Source organism: Podarcis pityusensis (assembly GCF_964106645.2).
Source record: "Podarcis pityusensis genome assembly, chromosome: 5".
NCBI lineage: Eukaryota > Metazoa > Chordata > Lepidosauria > Squamata > Lacertidae > Podarcis > Podarcis pityusensis.
In genome coordinates, this window is record NC_138032.1 from 86,544,050 (window position 1) to 86,564,710 (window position 20,661).

Below are 20,661 nucleotides of genomic sequence, written 5' to 3' on the forward strand. Positions count from 1 at the left end.
TTTCTGGATTTTAACTATGTTTTTATCTACATTTGCCATTGTGCACTGTTTGCAGAGCTTTTTCACCCTGTAGTTTGTAAATCTTTGTACTATGTGTGTGCTAATACATAAATCATCCATTCTAGATTTTTCTAGCATGTGACATTGCATATGTATGTGTTTGCACGGCTGATTGAGAATGGTATAACAAGCAGTGGCTTGGATAATTATCCTTCACTTTTGTAAAATAATGCCCACAAATAATGACAAAGTGTTCTGTCCTGTGAGTGCACAGAATAATGCAGTAACGTGCAATTTCTCAGGCACAAGGCAGGCCAATATTTGATGAGCAGCCAGGTAACAACAGGACCTTTGGCTTTGTAGCGGACTATGCAAGCAGTGCTGAAAGTGGTGTGAGGACTAGTATTTTCCCCTTCTCATGTTCACATCAAAGTTGAATAGCAGTAGGAACCTGTCTGCTCAGTAATCCTTCCTCCTTTACTGTAAGAGCAGGAAGTGTTAAGTTGTAGGTGAACATATCAGATGACACAGTGATTCTTCAAACAGCTCTTGTTTATTTCAGAGGCCAGAACAGAACTGAACTGAAAAGCTCAGTCAGCCTGCTTATATAGAGCTCCAGAACAGTGTAACTGTTGCAACTTTCTAAAACTATCCAATCACTGAACGTCACTTTCGATCCTTCATTTGCATAACTATATACAGTATCCCCCTGCTGGCCCAGGGTGAGAACTTCAGTACATAACAGGAAGCACTGGATATTATGTCCTGGTCAAATTTATTCCTATTTTTATAGGTAGTTAAAAGAAACAATTCAACCAGACCTAATGATGAGCTGAGAAAATGTGACTATTAAGAGGGCATAAGGGTTTCCCCCACACACACACACTTGAACTGGAAGGAACAAAATACTCATTCAAAATATTTATATATATGAAAAACAAAGTGGCATGCATTTTTAATATTTTCATAGGCAAAGTTGTTTTGTAAGAGAATGTAGTAAGCAACGATATTTAAGTAATCTGGCTGCAGAAAGCACATGGCACTATGTTTAAGCTACTGTTGATATATCTTGTACAATTCAGATATTTTGTGAGGGAGTTACAACACTGGAGTGGTTAAAAGGACCAGGAAAACTTCAGTTTTGGGAAAGGTATAATGGGAAAAATAAAATGTTAATAGGTGCAAACTTGTGTTCAGTATTGTAGAATGTTGGAGAAGAGGTGGAATGGCCTACAGATAGAAGATTGTATACATATGAATATTTCCCGCTTCCTTTTCTGTCTTTGTTAATGATTATGCATTGTGAATCTTCTTGGTACTTTAAGATTACAACTGATTTCTTTTAGGTCAACAGTGAGCCTGCAGAGGGTGCTTATGGTTTGGGGAATCATTAAAAACACCAGGATGAAAGCAACAGAATGGGGGCTAGTTGGTACTAGCTGCCAACAATACAGTTGCAGCTGCCACAAGGAACAGGGTTGTTTAGGATTTATCAGCTGGCAGATATGTTGTCATAGTAACCCAAAGCAAGGCTTTAAATCTCCCTCAGTGCACAAAAGGGTAAGCCTCTTAGCATCATCTCTTTCTCACTCATCTTCACACCAAACTTTCCTAGCGATTGGAGACTGCTCAATAATGGTAAACTCAGGTGGACAGTGCTGACAGGACTGTAGCCAAAATGGGGCCACTGAGAATCAATTGCTTAGTACAAAAAAAGAAAGAATAAAACCATGTTGGGGCAATCCACACCCAACCACCCCAAAAAACAGCCAAAACAGGACGGAGCATGCTCAGTAGCAACAAAATTGAAAACGAACAATTGGAAAAGTAAAAGGAATACTGGTGGGATAGAGAGGCGAGTGAAAAATCTTGCTAGGAGGGAATGGCTGACTGAAACCCTAAACAGGAACATTTCTTTTATGGCAGAAGATAGGCTTCAAAATTTTGTCGTATTTGTCCTGGTGTGGAAACAGGCAGGTTTGCAACTACTATAGTTGCAGATCACCAAGAAACACCCTTAGAAATGAGATGGTGTCACTTCCAGCACCTTTATTTGTCTGCACACTTGCCGTTTTTCTTAGCCCTACAAGTGGCGCACATGGCATTTTCATCCAGATTTTGGTTAGGGCAGTTTTTCTTCTATCAAAATACTGGAGACTATAAACTTGCCCTGTATTAAATAACTATAATAGATTCTTTACTTGCATGAGGAATGTGTGAATGTATGTGGCATTATATAGGGGAGAAATGTGTGGTCCCTACCTTCTCAGAAGCACATGAAATTAAGAAGAAAGCACATTGTGCAGGATAGGACAATGGTCTTCAAACTGTGGTCTGCAGGCTTCATTCAGCTGGTTCATGGAATGATTGTAGACAAGGACAAAAGGGGGGGCAGTCTCTCTCTACAACATCCCTGAGCATGCCAGCTTCAACCCCTCTACTCCCAGTCTTCCCACTTGAGCATGAAAGTCTGAAGGAAGCTTCTCAGCATGTTCAGCTAAACATTCTTAGAAGCCTCCACACAACTGGGAAACCTGATAACTCACAACTTCAAATTTCAAGAGGGCATTCGGCCAAACATCTGAACTTTGTACTAAGTGTGTGATGTCCAGGAGTGGAGAGGACAGGACCAGTGTGTTGTGGGGCGGGGTGGACAAGGGGAGGACTTTTGATGAAGTGGAGCTTATCGAGAGCAGGGCAACTAGGATCCAAGAGGGAAGCTAGACTAGCATTCACTCAGTCAAAATGATATCAGGTAAATGTAAAGTACCCTTTAAAAGGAACAAGTTTAAATTTTCAAGATTACGTAATATAAAAATGTGTTGTTCGGCAGTCTGTTGTTATGGCAATACATTTAGTAGGCCAACCAACATATTGCACAATAGTGCACAAGCTTTCAAGTTCTCCAGAACTCTTGATTAGACTAGATGGCTTAACAGTCTTCCAAGAAATGACAAAAGGTTGCTGTACTTCTTTTTCATTTTGGCTGAAGAGCAGTACAAAATTATTTAAGTCAATAAAATTAAGTTTCTCTTAAGCCATGTCCATGTTCTTCATTATCAACCTGTAAATATAAAATAAAACAATTATCAGGTATCATTATGAGGGGATTGTAGCTTAGACACACTAGAAAACCTTGTAAATGGTCCAAGCATTCTAATTTTGTTATTTTTCTGTTGTGAACTGCCCTCAGCTCTTCATATGAAGAGTGGTATACAATTATTATTATAATTATTATTTATTCAAGTGGTGGTGAGGGCTGTGGGGAAGTACAAATCTCCCAAGCATAGGCATTATCTGGGCATACCCATATCTCCAGCATGGACCCTCCTCCAAGGAGCAGAATGTGACGAACACTATTTCAGGGAGCAATCGTTTCTGTTAGAGCTCAGTCTGAATCCCCTTGGCTTTCGTCTTATTCATAAAATTCCTCATATACATTCAGAGGTATCTTGTTCTTCCTCTTCAAAGGAAGAGGCCCCAGATTTCTCCCCCCGCCCCGGCGTTTTCAAGAAACTATTTAATTTTGAAAAGTACAGTTCTTGTGTTGCTTTCATACTGTTAAACCTTTGTCTTATAGTGTGGTCTGTTGACTAGATACAAATAAATGAATCTAAATCTCAGCTACTCACTATGTTGTTGGTATTTTACCCAGAGGCATGTTATTTATCATGTGCCAATTTGTGTGATGGACACTGCAATGCTCCTGCTCTCAGGCGCCGGTATTTCAAGATATATTGCAGTGCCTTATGCAGGGAATATAGTAGATTCACTGTATTCTTTTTGGAGCCTGCTAAAAACATTCCTGTTTAGACAAGCCTACCCAGTTCCTTAGAAATAATTTTATTAGAAGTAATTTTGATATGTTTTAGTATTTTAACTTGTGCATGTTTTAAAGTAGGGCTGTAATTCTTCTTGATTTTACTGCTTTATTGTTTGTAAACCACTTTGAGGTTAAAATAAAAAAAATCCTTCCAGTAGCACCTTTAAGACCAACTAAGTTAGTTCTTGGTATGAGCTTTCGTGTGCAAGCACACTTCTTCAGATATCTGAAGAAGTGTGCTTGCACACGAAAGCTCATACCAAGAACTAACTTAGTTGGTCTTAAAGGTGCTACTGGAAGGATTTTTTTTTATTTTGACTATGGCAGACCAACACGGCTACCTTTCTGCACTTTGAGGTTGTTGTTGTTTACAATCAAGCAATGTATAACTTTTACGAAATCATAATAATAATATCCAGGGAGGCAGGGACTGTCCAGTAATACAGCCTTCTTTAGGCTAATCCTCTGAACATGATAAATGAACATGACTGGCTGTCGAATATGACTAACTCCTGAAATAATACTTGGTTAATAACTCTGTGTGTAAAATTATTGTGAGGGTACTTAAAGCTGCCAAAATGTGCATAGCAACCAACTGGAAGAAGGCAATTGCTCCATCAGCTTATTTGTTTCATTTCATTTCATTTCATTTTAATCCCACTTTTCTACCAAAAAAGGCTCCCAGAGTGACTTATGAATCTCAGTAATAACCACATAAAAAACACATTACATAAGGAAAAGTGTTGGGGAAGAATGTGATAAAAATCAAACTGTGGCACTGTTTCTTAGCTACAGAAAATATATTTGATGCATATATGACCACAATCCAAATTTTACAATGTTAACCACTTCTGAATTGTATGGAATTTTTTGACAATTGACAATCACAATTAAAATAGTGATTAATAGGCAACAGGTGCATATCTCTGTTGAAAGATGGGACTTTTATTTGCAGGATAAAGCCATAAAGAAGGCATAGAGGATATGCTTTGGTAGCTAAATTGGCCTGCTTTATTTTTGACTTTGCAGAAGATTAAAGGTAGACAATCATGAGTTACTATGTAAATAACAATAGCAGGTTAATCATCACATTCCACTCTGGTTCCCCAGACAGGAGCTGAGGCAGAAGCCTATGGTCCAGCTGGCCAACCCAAACATTTTGTGGATGAGTTGATCTAGCTTAGGGTTTGCCATATCTGAAGAAAGCTATGCACTATCTTCTCCTCAAAAACAGAGAACCCGAGAGCAAGGCCGGGGACAGGGCTGGTGTGTGGTGCTGTGCTCACCTGGACACGCTTTCCAAAGACAAGGGTCAGCCTTTAAGAAACCAATGTTTAGGGCTGCTTGTGCATTGCTGCCAGCATGTAGGCTTTGTATGGAAGTGCCCTTCTTGTTGAAAAATCTGATTAAGAATCTGTTTTGAAGTTTGTTTCCTCCTCTACCCCCCCCCCCTTTTCTTATTTTTCAGGCTCTACTGAACACTCAGAACAAGTTGAGGACTTTGGTTCCCAATTTTACTTTCAACCTGGGATTTTCTGGGAAATTCTACCACACTGGTAAGCTGCCTTTGTTCTTTTCACCTGTATTGCATATTTCTTAGAGAGATGCCATCCACACAGTCAGCACTTGTGTAAAGTCTGATCTGGATCAGGATCCTGGTATCAGGTAAAATAAGGTTTGTTAACCCTCTGGGCCTCGTTGCAGTTTTTTGGTCCAGGATAGATAAATATCTGGCAGGGTTTTGGCTTACAGGGACATGTAACCTCTACAGAGGTAGGGGCCTATTTGAATTCTTTGATTTGGGGAACTACTGGATCCAAGTGGTGTTCTGACAGCCCTTGGGTGCTATCAGTACAATGGAGCGAATGGGAGCTTTTTATGCCAGGGAAGATAGCAGGCGCAGAAGCAGGGGGCTCATTTGGATCAGCACCACAGTGTGGGGCAAAGGGTTAATGCCCCCCAGCTACGCCACAGCAGGTCCCTGGTGTGGATGGGAACCTGGCGCCTGCTGTTTCCTTTTAAAAGCCATTCATGCAAATGAAATGTTGTCTCCTCTGCTTTGGCCGTTTAGTGTCTATGATGACTGACAGTTGAGCACCCCTTCCTTCCTTCCCCCTTCTTTCTAGGTACTGATGAGGAAGATGAAGGGGACGACATGCTGCTAAAGCATAGGAAGGAGTTCTGGTGGTTCCCGCACATGTGGAGTCACATGCAGCCACATCTCTTTCACAACGTCACTGTGCTAGCCGAGCAAATGAAACTCAACAAGCAGTTTGCTTTGGTAAGGAGCAAATTCAACTGGGGATGTTCCAGTCCATGAGAAGTTTGACCCCGCTGACCCAAAAATTGCCATCTCAACAATATTTTGCCAAGTTTCCTTTCATTTTTTCCATGCCTTGTTGCCTAGAGGCAATGTTTTACTCTTCACAGGCAATTGACTGTTTACAAACCTAGTATAAATGTGTTATGTCATATACCCCAGACCCAAGTTCCGATTTACTAACTCACTTATTTACTTTTTGTTTTGAGATTTCTGCCTTCCTTCCATTCAGCAAACTGCTAGCAGTACATGGAATAGAGGGTTCTTAGCATTTGTGTTCTTCTTCCAGGAGCATGGGATCCCCACAGACCTAGGCTATGCAGTAGCCCCCCACCACTCAGGAGTTTACCCTGTCCATGCACAGCTCTACGAGGCATGGAAAGCTGTCTGGGGCATCCAGGTGACCAGCACAGAGGAATATCCGCACCTTCGGCCTGCCCGGTACCGGCGGGGCTTCATCCATAATGGAATCATGGTGAGACAATGAAGCCCCTATTGATTATCTGGAGGAGAAACATGGCCACTAGTTTATTGAGTACTCATCCCTGCATTTTGAATGCTAATCTTCCCTGAAACACTCAAACACAAAAGCAAAGGGAGCACAAGAAAGAGTCCCGCTGGATTTTGCCAAGGCCCATGCAGTCCAGAGCCCTGTTCTCACAGTGGCCAACGATGCCTCTAGGAGGCTTGCAAGCAGAGCATGAATGCAACAGTACTCTCCACTTGTGATCCCCATCAGCTGGAATCCTGAGGCATATTGCCTCCAACAATGGAGACAAAACATAGCCACTGTGGTTAGTAGCCACTGATAGACTTGCCCTTCATAAATCAGTCAGTTCTTTGTAGCAATCACTCAGACCAGTGTAGAATTCCCAGTATGTAGGATTCGAGACAGAAGAACTTCCAAGTGGAGCCATGTAACTGCTCCAACAGTTGTGTCACTATTGGGCAGCTGAGCAGGAGAGGCTGGATTGATTCCCCCCTTTAACTTTACATTATATATTAATAAAGAACTCAGTTCCCTTGAGCGCCAGTCCTCACGTAGCCAAAAGAGTTGACTCTTGTGCATGGATGGTGCTTTCAGCATGCTTAGGAGAACCATGAGGTTTGCGGAAATGCAAGAAAAGGTTTAGGAAAATTTCTTGTGGGGAAGGAAACCTCAGAACAGCCTCACGAGGTCTAAATATGCTGAGTAGCCACAGAACACCAAGTGGTGTGTGTTTTCTTTCTTTCTTTTTGGAGTGGGACTGAAAATGGCAGTTAGGAATGATAGCAGAATGGCAAATATGATGTTGACACCATCTAACCCCAGTAGAATTGCCTTCTCCTTTGGCTGCATGTTAAAATTCACAGGGATAATCCACGGCCATCTCTCATTTTTCCTCTCCCTCTGGCTCTCCCAGGTGTTGCCTCGACAGACTTGTGGTCTTTTCACTCACACCATATTTTATAATGAGTATCCTGGTGGCTCCAAGGAGCTGGACAAAAGCATTCGCGGTGGTGAACTCTTTCTGACAGTGCTCCTGAACCCAGTAAGTACTGCAGCATTGGGGGGGGGCAGTGTTTGTGATTACCTGTGTGCTTTATGTGGTGAAGGATGGGAAAAAGTAGTTGGAAATACAGTCTGCATTGATTCTAAACACAGGCAGAAGTCCTGAGGCCTAATTCTCACCGGGCTGTCTCCTCAGACAGACAGATGTCAACAATGAATTTTATTTTTTTCTTAAGAGCACAGAAAAAGAAAACAGCTGAGGTGTGTGTGTATTTGGCAAAAGTTGGGCAAAAAAGTGAAGGGAAGCATTTGGGAGAAAAATTGGCCAAACAGTTTTGCCACCCAGGAACCTACTGAAAATGCTTCAGGGAGGACATAAATATGACACCCCAGAGGACAGGATCACACTTCAAAACGACCTTGACAGATTAGAGAACTGGGCCAAAACAAACAAGATGAATTTTAACAGGGAGAAATGTAAAGTATTGCACTTGGGCAAAAAAAATGAGAGGCACAAATACAAGATGGGTGACACCTGGCTTGAGAGCAGTACATGTGAAAAGGATCTAGGAGTCTTGGTTGACCACAAACTTGAAATGAGCCAACAGTGTGATGCGGCAGCTAAAAAAGCCAATGCAATTCTGGGCTGCATCAATAGGAGTATAGCATCTAGATCAAAGGAAGTAATAGTGCCACTGTATTCTGCTCTGGTCAGACCTCACCTGGAGTACTGTGTCCAGTTCTGGGCACCACAGTTCAAGAAGGACACTGACAAACTGGAACGTGTCCAGAGGAGGGCAACCAAAATGGTCAAAGGCCTGGAAACGATGCCTTATGAGGAACGGCTAAGGGAGCTGGGCATGTTTAGCCTGGAGAAGAGGAGGTTAAGGGGTGATATGATAGCCATGTTCAAATATATAAAAGGATGTCACATAGAGGAGGGAGAAAGGTTGTTTTCTGCTGCTCCAGAGAAGCGGAAACGGAGCAATGGATCCAAACTACAAGAAAGAAGATTCCACCTAAACATTAGGAAGAACTTCCTGACAGTAAGAGCTGTTCGACAGTGGAATTTGCTGCCAAGGAGTGTGGTGGAGTCTCCTTCTTTGGAGGTCTTTAAGCAGAGGCTTGACAACCATATGTCAGGAGTGCTCTGATGGTGTTTCCTGCTTGGCAGGGGGTTGGACTCGATGGCCCTTGTGGTCTCTTCCAACTCTATGATTCTATGACAGAGGTTCTTCCTAGGGATAAACCTTCTTCTCAGGGGCAGCCTACATTCTTAGACTCAAAGCCTGGAGGGGAAACAGGGTTGCAATCGCTTGCTTTGTCCCTGCCCTCCAAGTGTTCAGTCTTTAGATCTGCCTGCGAGAAACTGGTCTGAACCTTCTGCTCTATGTGCACAGGGGTTAATGGTGGTGGCAGGGCGGGTGCAGCAGGTGCCTAGAGATTAGAGATGAGGCCAGCAAGCATGATTCCTCCATGCCCCCATGCAGTGACTGAGTGGCAGACTTGGGTGTCTCAAATTTCAGCAGCGCCCTGTGCAGCGCTAAAATTTGGCACCCTCTGCCTGTCGCGCTCTGTTCTCCATCATGGTTGTGATGCCCCCTGCAGCTCAGTGCTAGTCATGCTACCCTAAAACCACCTCTGGTGCATGAACTGGATACTTCCCCATGTCAACTGCAATTGTATCCATTCATTAGACTTAATGAATGCATTAATTAGACTTAAGCATGTTGGTTATCCCACACTTTCCCTCCTTTCGTATTTCAGATGTGGGCACCGCATACATATATGGGAAAGATCTTTACTCTAATGCACAGCTCTTTGGGTATGCTGAAATTAGCATACTAGCAGTTTTCAGTGCTTTTATCCCCCACTCAAATGTCAGGGAAGTTCGTGGCTATCAAATTGACATGTCTTAGAATAGTGGCAAATATTCCAATAACGATTATTTCTAAGTTAAGCTTTGTATTTGTTTAAATATAACACTCAAACCACATTGTGGTTTTCATATTGATTCTTTTCTAGATGAATGTTTCATCTCAAATACTTTACAGCATGTAAAATTAACACAGGGTACATTTGGGGGGGGGTGAAATAAACTTGCTCTATCAGATCCCAATCAATTTAGAAAACTTCCCAGAACATTTTAAAGAAAACTTTCTGATTCAATTTTTCCAGAGTGCTGAGCACTCTGTGGCTTGGCAGGATGTTTTAGATGAGATTCCTGCGTTGCAGTAGGTTAGACTAGATGACTCTCACGGTCCCATCCAACCACACAATTTTATGATTCTATAATGTCATCGCTGAAAGAGGATTGCTGATGTTCCCAGCTAACTACACTTGGCAAGAGGACAGAATGTATTACAGTCTCCAATACCTCCTCCCAGCCTGATGTTTCTGTAAAAACAAGTCAGTGAGCAATTTACTTTACACCAAATACCGAAAAGCATGTCCTGTGTCCCCTCAACTCATCCTACTCCCTAGTTGTTGGCCTTGGTTTGCTCTCTCCTTTCATCATCAATCTGGTCCGTGAACCAATTGCTTTGCTTGCCAATTGACTTTAAACTCTCACTCCTTCCTCTTTAACTGATAAAGATGTCCCACCTAAAATAAAGAGCGCCAAACAGCCTCTCCTCACTGATCCATAACAGATGTTTGAATCCCTGTGAGTATATGCAGAAGTGCAAGAGTTGGAGTGTGTGTGTGTGTGTGTGTGTGTGTTTAACTCTGCAGTATAAACACAGGATGTTTGATCTCCTGACTAGCCAGCAAACCATGATGTCAGCAAATGAATGCAGCTTTCTGCTCCCAGAAAAGGCAGTCACTGCATATCTTTGCTTGCATTTCCCTGAAGCTATAGAGTTGCACACCTCCCACTTGACCCCTCCAGTTCCTTCTGCACCAGGCGTGTTGTATTTTCAGCTCGCTGTTTTAATTTCTGATTGCTACCCTTTCACACTTGGGTTTTTTAACATCTCCAGGGAAAATAATTGAGTTCAGTTATAAGGAATAGTCGTGGCTGCTTAGATGAGGTGGGGGCAGAATCTTGGGGAATAAGATCAGACTTGCCTGTTGGTAATTAGTCTGAATGGTTGTCGGGTGTCGTTGTCAGATGATAGGTAGACAACAGTTGCCACTGTGAGTCACTAGTTTGGGAAGGTATGGAACGGGAGCACTGGTGGGACCGCAGTAGTTAGACAGTATTTTAGACAGTCAAAACAAGCTTGGTTCAAACTCTATATATTAAGAGAGAAAGAATGATTTGTCGTTATTATTTAATTAATTAATATACTGCTTATATGCCAAACACCATTCAAAAGTAGTTAACAAGGCTAGTCTGGATAGCGGCTGCAATTCAGCTGAGGGGCTCAGATTCCAAGAAGCCTAAGTTGTTTGCCAATGCTTCTTCATCCAAAATTCCTGTCTCTGTGGAATGGTGCATGATTATGTAGCTAGGGTTAGAGACAAAAAGAGGGGAATTTAACTTACACTGAATTTAAAGTCCCTTAGCGATGACATGCACAAGAGAAGGGCACAGAGCCAGCATAGTTCTTGTAGCTGGTGGCACAACAGATACAATACTCCATGTTGCACAACTGGTCGCCCAACAAACTTCTGCTAGCGCAAGTATAGTGTTGAGATTTCATGTTGTGCAACCATTATTCTTGCCCTTACGCTAATGCAACAGCCCTTGCTGGCGATCAGAGATCATTGAATCTGGGCCCATATTTTTTTCCCATATGGCACTAGGTGATAATGAGCTCAGCAGTTCGTGCATGAATAAAAATACAGCATTGCCAAGAGGCCCCAAGACCAGTGGTTGTGGATTGGTCACCCTAGGGAGTCCTTTAAAACAGTTTCAGATGTTGGATTATAGGTTCCGTCATCCTTGACCATTGAACATGCCGCCTGGGGCTCGTGTGAGTTGTAGTCAGTTCAAAGGCCACCAAGTTTCCCCATTCCCTGGCCTAGAGTAATCCAGATCTTGAAATCACTCAGGCTAACTTCTGAGAGGCAGCAGTGTTAATGTGAAGACCAATCTCCTGTCCCGAGCCCAGAGATTTAGAAAATCAATTCCTCTCCCAAACCTGTTGGTGAACGTGATAAAGCAACAAACTTGGGAGATCTCTCCCTCTAGGTGTAAGGCATTTAGCCAGAGCTACTAGAATCCCTGAGGCCCCTCCATGAGAAGCTGGTGCATTCCCCCTCCAGCCTCATAATACTTTAGTAATCCTTTCTCTTCTGGAAGCTAATTGTCAGTAATTTAGCACTTGGATGGGAATACTGCCTTTGCGAGTTGGGTGCTTTTCTTGTGATGGTTTGCATGGAGCCTCCAGGTCAGCCTCTCAATGCACTGTGTGCTCTTGGGTGTCAAAATCACCCCAGCCCTGAAAGGTCAGAGCTGGAAAGGAAGCATCTGGCAGCAGACCACGCCTCACAGTCACACCAGCCTCCTCCAAGTGCAGGAAGGCTTCTGCTGCTAGTTCCCAAAACTTGTTTGGAATTCTGTATTAAGATGGTCACATTTGACGGGGAAACTGGAGACCAGAGGGAAAGACGTATTGGGGTTCTCCTTGTAATGATGATGTACTTGATCTGGTTAATGCCAGACAAGGCCTGCCTGCCAGAAAACCAGTCTCTCTATAATCAAACTGAATACATGACCTTGTTAATTCTCCTTCCTCTCCCCTATCCAATTTCCTCACTTGTTAAATGTTCTTTTACCTAGGGGCCAGCTTTGCTGGGAAGTGTTACAGATGAGGTATCTGTTCTTTCCACACCAGACTTCTTAATTAAAGAGTTAACAGGTGTTATCATCTGGTGACTGTCACTTAGGCACAGATTGTTGCAGACACCTGGCTTCTTTAGCCAGGTGAGAGGTTGTGTGTTTAAAAGGAAGGTTCTTTTGTCTTCATTTGACCGCATATCTGCTTAGGAGCCACATTAGTTTGCAGAGACTGAGTCTGATCATGAGCACCTGGTATCACTGAAGTCATTTTTGGAATCCAATCTGGCTAAAAATAAAAAAGAATTATGACTGACCATACAAAACAGATGTCTCAAGCCTCAAAAGAGCAACCCACCCCCTAAGTTTGGCAGCACCCAAGGACTTTGAGGGAGCCAATGTCGGCTGCAGCAAAGTCCCTGCCTTTATGGCAATGTAAGATTAAAGTCATGTCCTCAGACAGGCTTCTTTGAGTTTAGACCCACTTGGTTTGTCCATTGTGGGAGCTTGCTGAACCATTAATTGTCCCTGGGAAGTGATACTGTGTTGCATGTAAAAGGTCATTTGCAGGATTCCTGAGGAAAGCAAGAATCCAGATTGCATGCAATCTTTAAATGCGGACGCTTTGTAGCGCTGCCCAACTGAATGCGACTCTTTGGAGACAGTGATTTCAAATGAAACTTTTTAATCCATCTGGATAGATTGCATCATTATTGTATTGTGGATTTTATTGTAGTTGGCCACCTGGGCATTCATTTATTTATTTTTATAGAGAGGCAGGTTATAAGTGAATCAAATGAATAATAATAATTGAAGAACCAAGCTACAGGTGAGTATCCAGAAAACCTGCCCAAGGGACCTGAATACAGTGGTGCCTCGCAAGACGAAATTAATTCGTTCTGCGAGTTTTTTCGTCTAGCGAATTTTTCATCTTGCGAAGCACGAAATCCCATAGGAATGCATTGAAATTCAATTAATGCGTTCCTATGGTCAAAAAAAGTCAAAACAAAGCCAAATTTGGTACAACAAGAGTTTATTAAGTGCTCTTTAAAGTCACACATACTGTAAAGAGCATTTGAAAAATTGAAGGAACAATAAATTAAGTTTCTAAACATGACAGAAAAACATTTAAAAATCAACAAAGTGTACAGTACATTTTCTAAGACTCTGGGGGACCACTCGAAGAAGGTTCCTCTTCCACTCTTTGCTTCTTGCTGAAGAACCTGTCCATGGTCTGCTGCTTCATCCGCCTTTTCCGCACCTCCCTGAAAGGCGACATGACCCTCATATCAAAAGTGTTCGCAAGGTCATGTGCCACGTGCTTGTCAGGGTGGTGCCGCTGTGCAAAAGCCTGCACATCCTTCCACTTCATGCAAATGTCCCTCAGTTCTTTGGAGGACAGCCGTTCCTCAGTTGCTTCCTCCTCTTCCAGCGAGGCCTGCTCCTGTGCAGCCTCTGCCTGCAGTTCGACCAGCTCCTGGGTGGTCAGCTCGTGGTCGTGCTCCTCCACCAGCTCGCTGATGTCCTCCTCTGTGACCTCCAGGCCCATGGTCCTCCCCAAGGCAACAATGTCCTGCACCACTGTTGACTCTGGTGCATCAGAGTCACTTGGTGCCACACAGTCAGGCCACAGGCTGCGCCAAGCGCAATTCAAATTTCTCTGGCTGATCCCTTTCCAGGCCGTGGTGATCATCTTCAAGCAGGTGACGATGTCGAAGTGGTCCTTCCAGAATTCCCGCAGGGTGATGGTGGTGCAATCAGTCACCTCGAAGCATCGCCTGAAAAGCTCCTTGGTGTAGAGTTTTTTGAAATTGGCGATGACCTGCTGATTCATCGGCTGGAGCAGTGGCGTGGTGTTAGGCGGCAGGAACATGATTCTGATGAAGCTGAACTCCTCCAACAAGTCCAACTCAAGGCCTTTAGGATGAGCAGGAGCATTGTCCACACAGAAATTCAAACCCAGAATTTTTGTTTAAAAAAACAGCAGAGTGGCCCAATGATCACAGAAAATCATAAAAATGCAGGAAAAAAACCACACAAGCTTCCAGATTCTTGCAAACCCCTCCCCAACACCAAGTCCCTGAATTCCAAACACCCCAACCCAAAATCCAAAAACCCCCAAAAAAGTTTTAAAAGTTTAACTTACCAAATGGCTGCAAAAGAAGTTTTGGAAAAGCTTCAAAAATCAGCAAAGTCTTCAAAAACCTCAAAAAAGGCTACCACACCGCATTCTATGAGTTGCTCCTCGAAGTCAAGTCGCAACTGTATTAACAGTGTTAAGAAAAAGGAAACAAACTTGCAAGACGTTTTCGTCTTGCGAAGCAAGCCCATAGGGAAATTCGTCTTGCGAAGCAGCTCAAAAAACGCAAAACCCTTTCGTCTAGCGAGTTTTTCGTCTTACGAGGCATTCGTCTTGCGGGGCACCACTGTAGTGTCAACATTGGAACTATGGATTTGGAGCAATGGGTTGTTTTCATTTTGCACACGAGAGCAACTGCTGAGAGTATGTAAGATGCTCATTGGCCAATGCTGCCCCTGCAGAACAAGAGTGGAAAGCAGATAGAATTTTCCAATTGAGATCAATATTTTGACACTAACAAATGCCCCCATTTCCTCCTTTGTTTGTAGATCAGCATCTTCATGACCCACTTGTCCAATTATGGAAACGATCGCCTTGGGCTCTACACTTTCGAAAGCCTCGTCAAATTTGTGCAGTGCTGGACCAATCTCCGTCTTCAGACTCTGCCGCCCATCCAGCTGGCGAAAAAGTATTTTGAAATATTTTCGCAGGAAAAGAACCCTCTGTGGCAGGTGCGATTCCAGGACAATTTCCCTTCAACCAGCCTGCAGCTGAAGTTTTTCTCGGAGCTTTAATATAAGTTTAATATAAATAAAGGGCTTCTGAGCAGAGTGGATGTGAATTGGTTGCTACAGAAAAGTTTGTACTTCTCCTGTTAAGACCTTAAGGGGGGAATACGCAAGGCATGAACTAGTGGTGGTTCTGGGATCTAAAATGCTGTATGGTTTTTCTGAACAGAATTGGGTACCTTTTGTCAGAATTTTAGGCTCAGTTTTTTAAACTTCCAGGCCTCCCCAGTTATGGAGAAAATGCACTGCTAAATAGTTCAACAGATTGAATAGAGTCCTCATTGCAGTTGTGATTTTATTTTCCCTCTTTCCTCGGGCGTGTCGTTGTTGGCTTGCTGATGCTCCCGCCCAGTTAACTCCTTCAGGAGACTGCCACAATACCTTTGACCAACAAATGACCATCATTTCATCCAGAATAGAGCACTGATGCCAGCATGTGCTCTACGACACATGCCAGCCAAGCTCTTAATGTGCTGTAGACCAGAGTGATTGTGCCTGGGGTAAACACGAAAGTGCTTCTATCAGGCCTGATGTAATTATTCCCCACATTATCTCATGCGTGATTTTTTAATTGATCTAGAACCCTTGTGATGACAAGCGGCATAAAGACATCTGGTCCAAAGAGAAGACATGTGACCGGCTTCCCAAGTTTCTCATCGTCGGTCCTCAGAAAACTGGTAACATAACCCACTGGACGTCATGGTCTCTCTCCCCCCCCCCCTTAATACGTGTGTGACGTGGCCTTTTTCTTTTTGTGTTGGAACATGATGGGGGAACCTGTGGTCTTCCAGGTGTTCTTAGACTCCAATTCCCATGAGACCTGGGCAGCATAGCCAATAGTCAGGCATGATGGGAGTTGTAGTTTGACAGCAGTTCGAGAGACGGAGGTTCTCTGTCGCTGTTTTAAAACTTAGCGGGAAGCTGATTTAGGTCTTCTGGGAAATGTCAGGTGGTGGTGGGGAAGCAATTCCAAGTTGTCAATTGCCCAAATTGTCATCTTGAATTTCTCGGGGTTGCCCGTTCCACCCAATTAATATTAAATTCCAGAACTGGCGAGCTAAGATAAGATGTAGAACAAGAACGAGTACGCCTTTGAGTGTAGGAAAGGTATAGTGGTGCCCTCTACAGGCTTGATTGTGTCAGGTTTTAAAGGATGTTCTTACTGACCTATGCAACTGAGCTGCATGATAATGTTTCAGTATCAAACTTTATTTTGGTCACAGACCAGCATAAGATAAAACATATGGATGAAGTGAACTCATAAGACTTAAAACTGGTAAGGGATGAAAACTAGTAATTAAAAGATGATTATATCATACTTTTCCTGCCCACCTAGCAGTTCGAAAGCACGTCAAAGTGCAAGTAGATAAATAGGTACCACTCCGGTGGGAAGGTAAACGACGTTTCCGTGCACTGCTCTGGTTCGCCAGAAGTGGCTTAGTCATGCTGGCCACATGACCCGGAAGCTGTATGCCGGCTCCCTCGGCCAATAAAGCGAGATGAGCGCCACAACCCCAGAGTCGGCCACGACTGGACCTAATGGTCAGGGATCCCTTTACCTTTTATATCATACTTTACTTAAAAAGATAGAAACGAGGACAGACAGTTAAAAGCTACTATAAGGGAGGGAGCATGAAGGAGCACAGGTCTTGCATTTTGGGCCTAGTTTGTGGCTTCATATGCTTCAGATCTTTCCACTTTAATCAATTATATTGCAATTGGCTTCAGAAAGAAGCAAAGCTCGCTCCCTGCCTACTCAAATGGGAATTGCCAGAGTGGCTGAGGGTAGTGGTTATATTTGGGGCTTTCCTTACCAGGTTGAGCAATATGAGCAACAGCTTTAGCCCAGGGCAAACAATTCTGTGTATCATGAAGAGCTGTTGGTAGCAGTCGTGCCAGTACCAGCTTATGTTTCAGACCTTTTTGCTCCCAGACAAATCCCTCACAAGTTTTGTTTCCACTGTGTTGTTTCAGGTACGACAGCTGTGCATTTCTTCCTATCCATGCACCCAGCTGTTACCAGCAACTTTCCAAGCCCCTCCACCTATGAAGAGATCCAGTTCTTTAATGGACTCAACTATCACAAAGGAATTGACTGGTAAGTGTGTTGACTCACGTGCTCACTGATTTGCCTTTACTCTGTCCCACATACTTTCAGTGGGATTTTGATTCAGTCGGATTAGGCATTCTGACCCTCATCAGAAACCTTTCAGTGGGATTAAAAATCATGATTTGTGCAGGTTTCAGTCAACTTGGTTGCCGTTGGCATGGTTTGCTTTGCCTCCTAATGTTGTGTATGTTAACCTGTATTAATTTTTGAGTTCAGTCAACCTTTAAATAGAGATTTGAAGTAAATGATATGGTAACATTGGTGAACAGTGGCCTATTTGGCTGGTCTTACAGCTGCCTTTGTTAAATCAAACTGTAGTTGCCATGGCCTTCAACACCATGGGCAGTGCTTATCTGGTCATGAGGCAGACCCTGGCTTCAGCCTCAGTTTGAGTCTACCATGATGGTTCAGGACTTGATTATTCTGATTGACAAAATGCTAGAGGTACTAGCCTCTCCCCTATGTTCCCATTGTGTCACGCCCATCACCATTATTACGCATGCCTTGTTCTCATGCTCTCCCGGTTTTCTTCACATGACAGGTACATGGAGTTCTTTCCCATCCCCTCCAATGCCAGCACAGATTTCATGTTTGAGAAAAGTGCCAATTACTTTGACACCGAAGTAGTACCCAGGCGGAGTGCCGCTCTCCTTCCGCGAGCCAAAATAATTGCCATCCTGATCAACCCAGCTGACAGAGCATACTCCTGGTATCAGGTAATTCCTTAAGAACTCCTCCTGGCATCACAGCAGGAGTATGTGCAGGACCCAGCTGGGGCCAGCGGGATGTGATGGTGCATGTAGTATATAGATATGCTGCCTCGTACACTAGAAAGATCAGTGCGCTGCTAATTCACGCATCTCTCTCCCTCCCCCCCTCCCCCCGTTACCTGCTTGTAGCACCAGCGTGCTCACAACGACCCTGTGGCACTCAACTACACTTTCTACCAGATCATTTCTGCTGGGCCCCAAGCCCCTCAGGAGTTGCACAACCTGCAGAACCGCTGTCTGAATCCTGGATTGTATTCCACTCATCTGGAGAGGTGGTTGATGTATTATCCTTCTGGACAGGTACAGCAGCCTTTGGGTGTATTTATAATCACATTGTTGTGCAATGCAGGTGGTATTTTGAAGGGGAACTTTTATATGCTTTTGATAAACCTTTATATGTTTGCTTTTGTTCACTCTTAATGAGTACCTTATTAGCATTCACCTGCACAACAGGTAAACCTGGATCTTGTTGCTGTGTTGGTCTCACAAAAATGAGACTACAGAATTTTTATAAAAAGCATATTTGAGTCAACTCAGTTGGAAAGAAAGTAAAACAATCTACTGTGCCTTTTGGCTTTCTATGTTAGCCACCAAGGATGCTCCAGGTGCTTGCCTGAATTTATATGGGCTAAAAGTCTGTAGTGAGGCGGGAACATATACACAAAGTCTGCATGCAATATTCCCCAGTACACTGGCTCCCCTCAGGTATTTGTGTATCGATTGTGAAGGTTTAAAGGTGGGTGTTAAGTAAGTTCCACTGAACATGCTTGGAAGACTCCACAGTACTGGGGACCCTGCCTTTGGTATTTCTGACCCCATGGAGGCTTCTAAAGCAATTTCAGCGGAAAGTGTGTAAAGGCCTCCTTTTGACCTTTGCATTCAATGCATGAAGGTCGAGTAGGGCTTGCACATTCACCTCTATCAGCTACACACTTTTAACCCTCATGACTTCAGGCAAATGCCTGAAAATGCAAGATCTATATGTTGATTGCTGCAATCGTAGTAAATGTATGTTAAAGAAATTCCACTCACTTATGCCACCCCTTCCAGGAATAGAAAATGAGCAGGAGAATTGTCTGCTAAGTGTATGTGACTTAGGTAACTGAGATAGGGGTGGGGAGCCTTAGCATGATTAGATTTATTCTGAAACCTTCATTGTTTCTCCTTCAATTCAGGTTCTGGTTGTGGATGGGCAGGAACTCAGACAAAGCCCCGCATCTGTCATGGAGAACATCCAAAGGTTTCTGGGGGTTACACCACTGTTCAACTATACCCAAGCACTCAAGTAAGGATTGCATGCCTGCCTTTGCTTGTGTAAATACATTGTAAATGTTTTGAGGCCCCATACTTCTTCAGCAGCTTGCTTCTCCATGATCTGGACTGCTGGCAGTGTTTCCATTTCCATTTACTGCTGCTGTATTTTTGCTTTACGAGTTGTACGTTCTTGTATGCCACCTTGAAGACCACTGTGCGTGTTCACCCAGAGCATGATGGCAGCTTCGCCAAGCGGTATATTGCAGGTAAAACCAACGCTGCTCCTGAGCCTCTCTCTGCTACCAGCGGGACTCAAGAGCAGCGGCAGTTTTCACCCACCCATGATTTACTGCTATCGCACTCTGCCCCTCATGCCGCAGAGGGAGGAGCAAGCTGCATCAACAGGCCAATACAGCTTGTTCCTCCCTCAGCTTCTTTAAACTGCTCCGCTGAGGCATGGGCGGCCGTTTAGAGTTTAAAGAAAGCCTCTGGCTTGAGCAAGCCCCGACGTGTTGCTCACAAGCCAGAGAGGCTTTGGGGTGGGAGGTGGGAACAAACTGCGTCATTCGAGGTACCAGGGTGAAACCGCCTCAGTGAGAGCGGTGGCAGTTTTACCCTGGCTGGGCCTAATGCAGCTTGTTCCCTCCTCCATTTCAACATTGTGGCATAGCGACAGATAACAATGTTTGGCTGGCGATACATTGCAGTGTTGAAAACCTGACACTGCCCAGCCTTAGTGTAGTCCCTGGGATTCTACCCTTCTGACACCAGAGACAGAGACCTTATGCCAGGGCTTCCCTCGCCAACTCCTCCAATATCAGTAGGGCCAAAAAGGGTTTGTCCCAGGAAGCATCTTGGATTTGAAACCTCTAAAGTCCTCCTTTCCCACAATAGGCTCCCAAACCAGAGAGGTATTTAGTCACTTTCCTGAGCATGAGTAAATCTTTCCCTCCCAATGTTTTCCATGTTAAAAACTTTTAAAGCTGAAAGAAAGGACGCAGAATAAAAATGTTCCTTTGCCCTTGCCTGCCTGCTGCTGGCTCAAGTCTAGTAGGGCTCTGGATAAGGCATTTGTATTCTCTGCCACCATACACAGCCTTAGATTGCACTGTAAATACCCACCAAAGCCCTAAAGCTTAAAGCTCTGAACCATAGCTATTGACCTCTCCCTGCCACCAGAGTTGGATTTGGCTGGATGTCGGTGATAAATCAGACCCCCTATGAAGCTCAAGACAACAGTTTAACTTAACCTCTTGCCACAGTTCACATATGATTATTATTAGGATTCCGCAATTACA

The 20,661-nt window shown here is 43.7% G+C and overlaps 1 protein-coding gene across 1 annotated transcript in view; it reads left to right on the top strand.

The window, feature by feature from the left end:
• Positions 1-20,661, top strand: part of NDST2 (N-deacetylase and N-sulfotransferase 2) — a 72,162-nt gene that overhangs the window by 49,342 nt on the left and 2,159 nt on the right. The window contains 10 exon segments of the mRNA XM_081006503.1: positions 5,292-5,379; positions 5,950-6,104; positions 6,433-6,618; positions 7,547-7,675; positions 14,990-15,172; positions 15,810-15,906; positions 17,204-17,327; positions 17,881-18,055; positions 18,239-18,409; positions 19,285-19,394. Coding sequence (XP_080862629.1) covers positions 5,292-5,379; positions 5,950-6,104; positions 6,433-6,618; positions 7,547-7,675; positions 14,990-15,172; positions 15,810-15,906; positions 17,204-17,327; positions 17,881-18,055; positions 18,239-18,409; positions 19,285-19,394 — 1,418 coding nt within the window.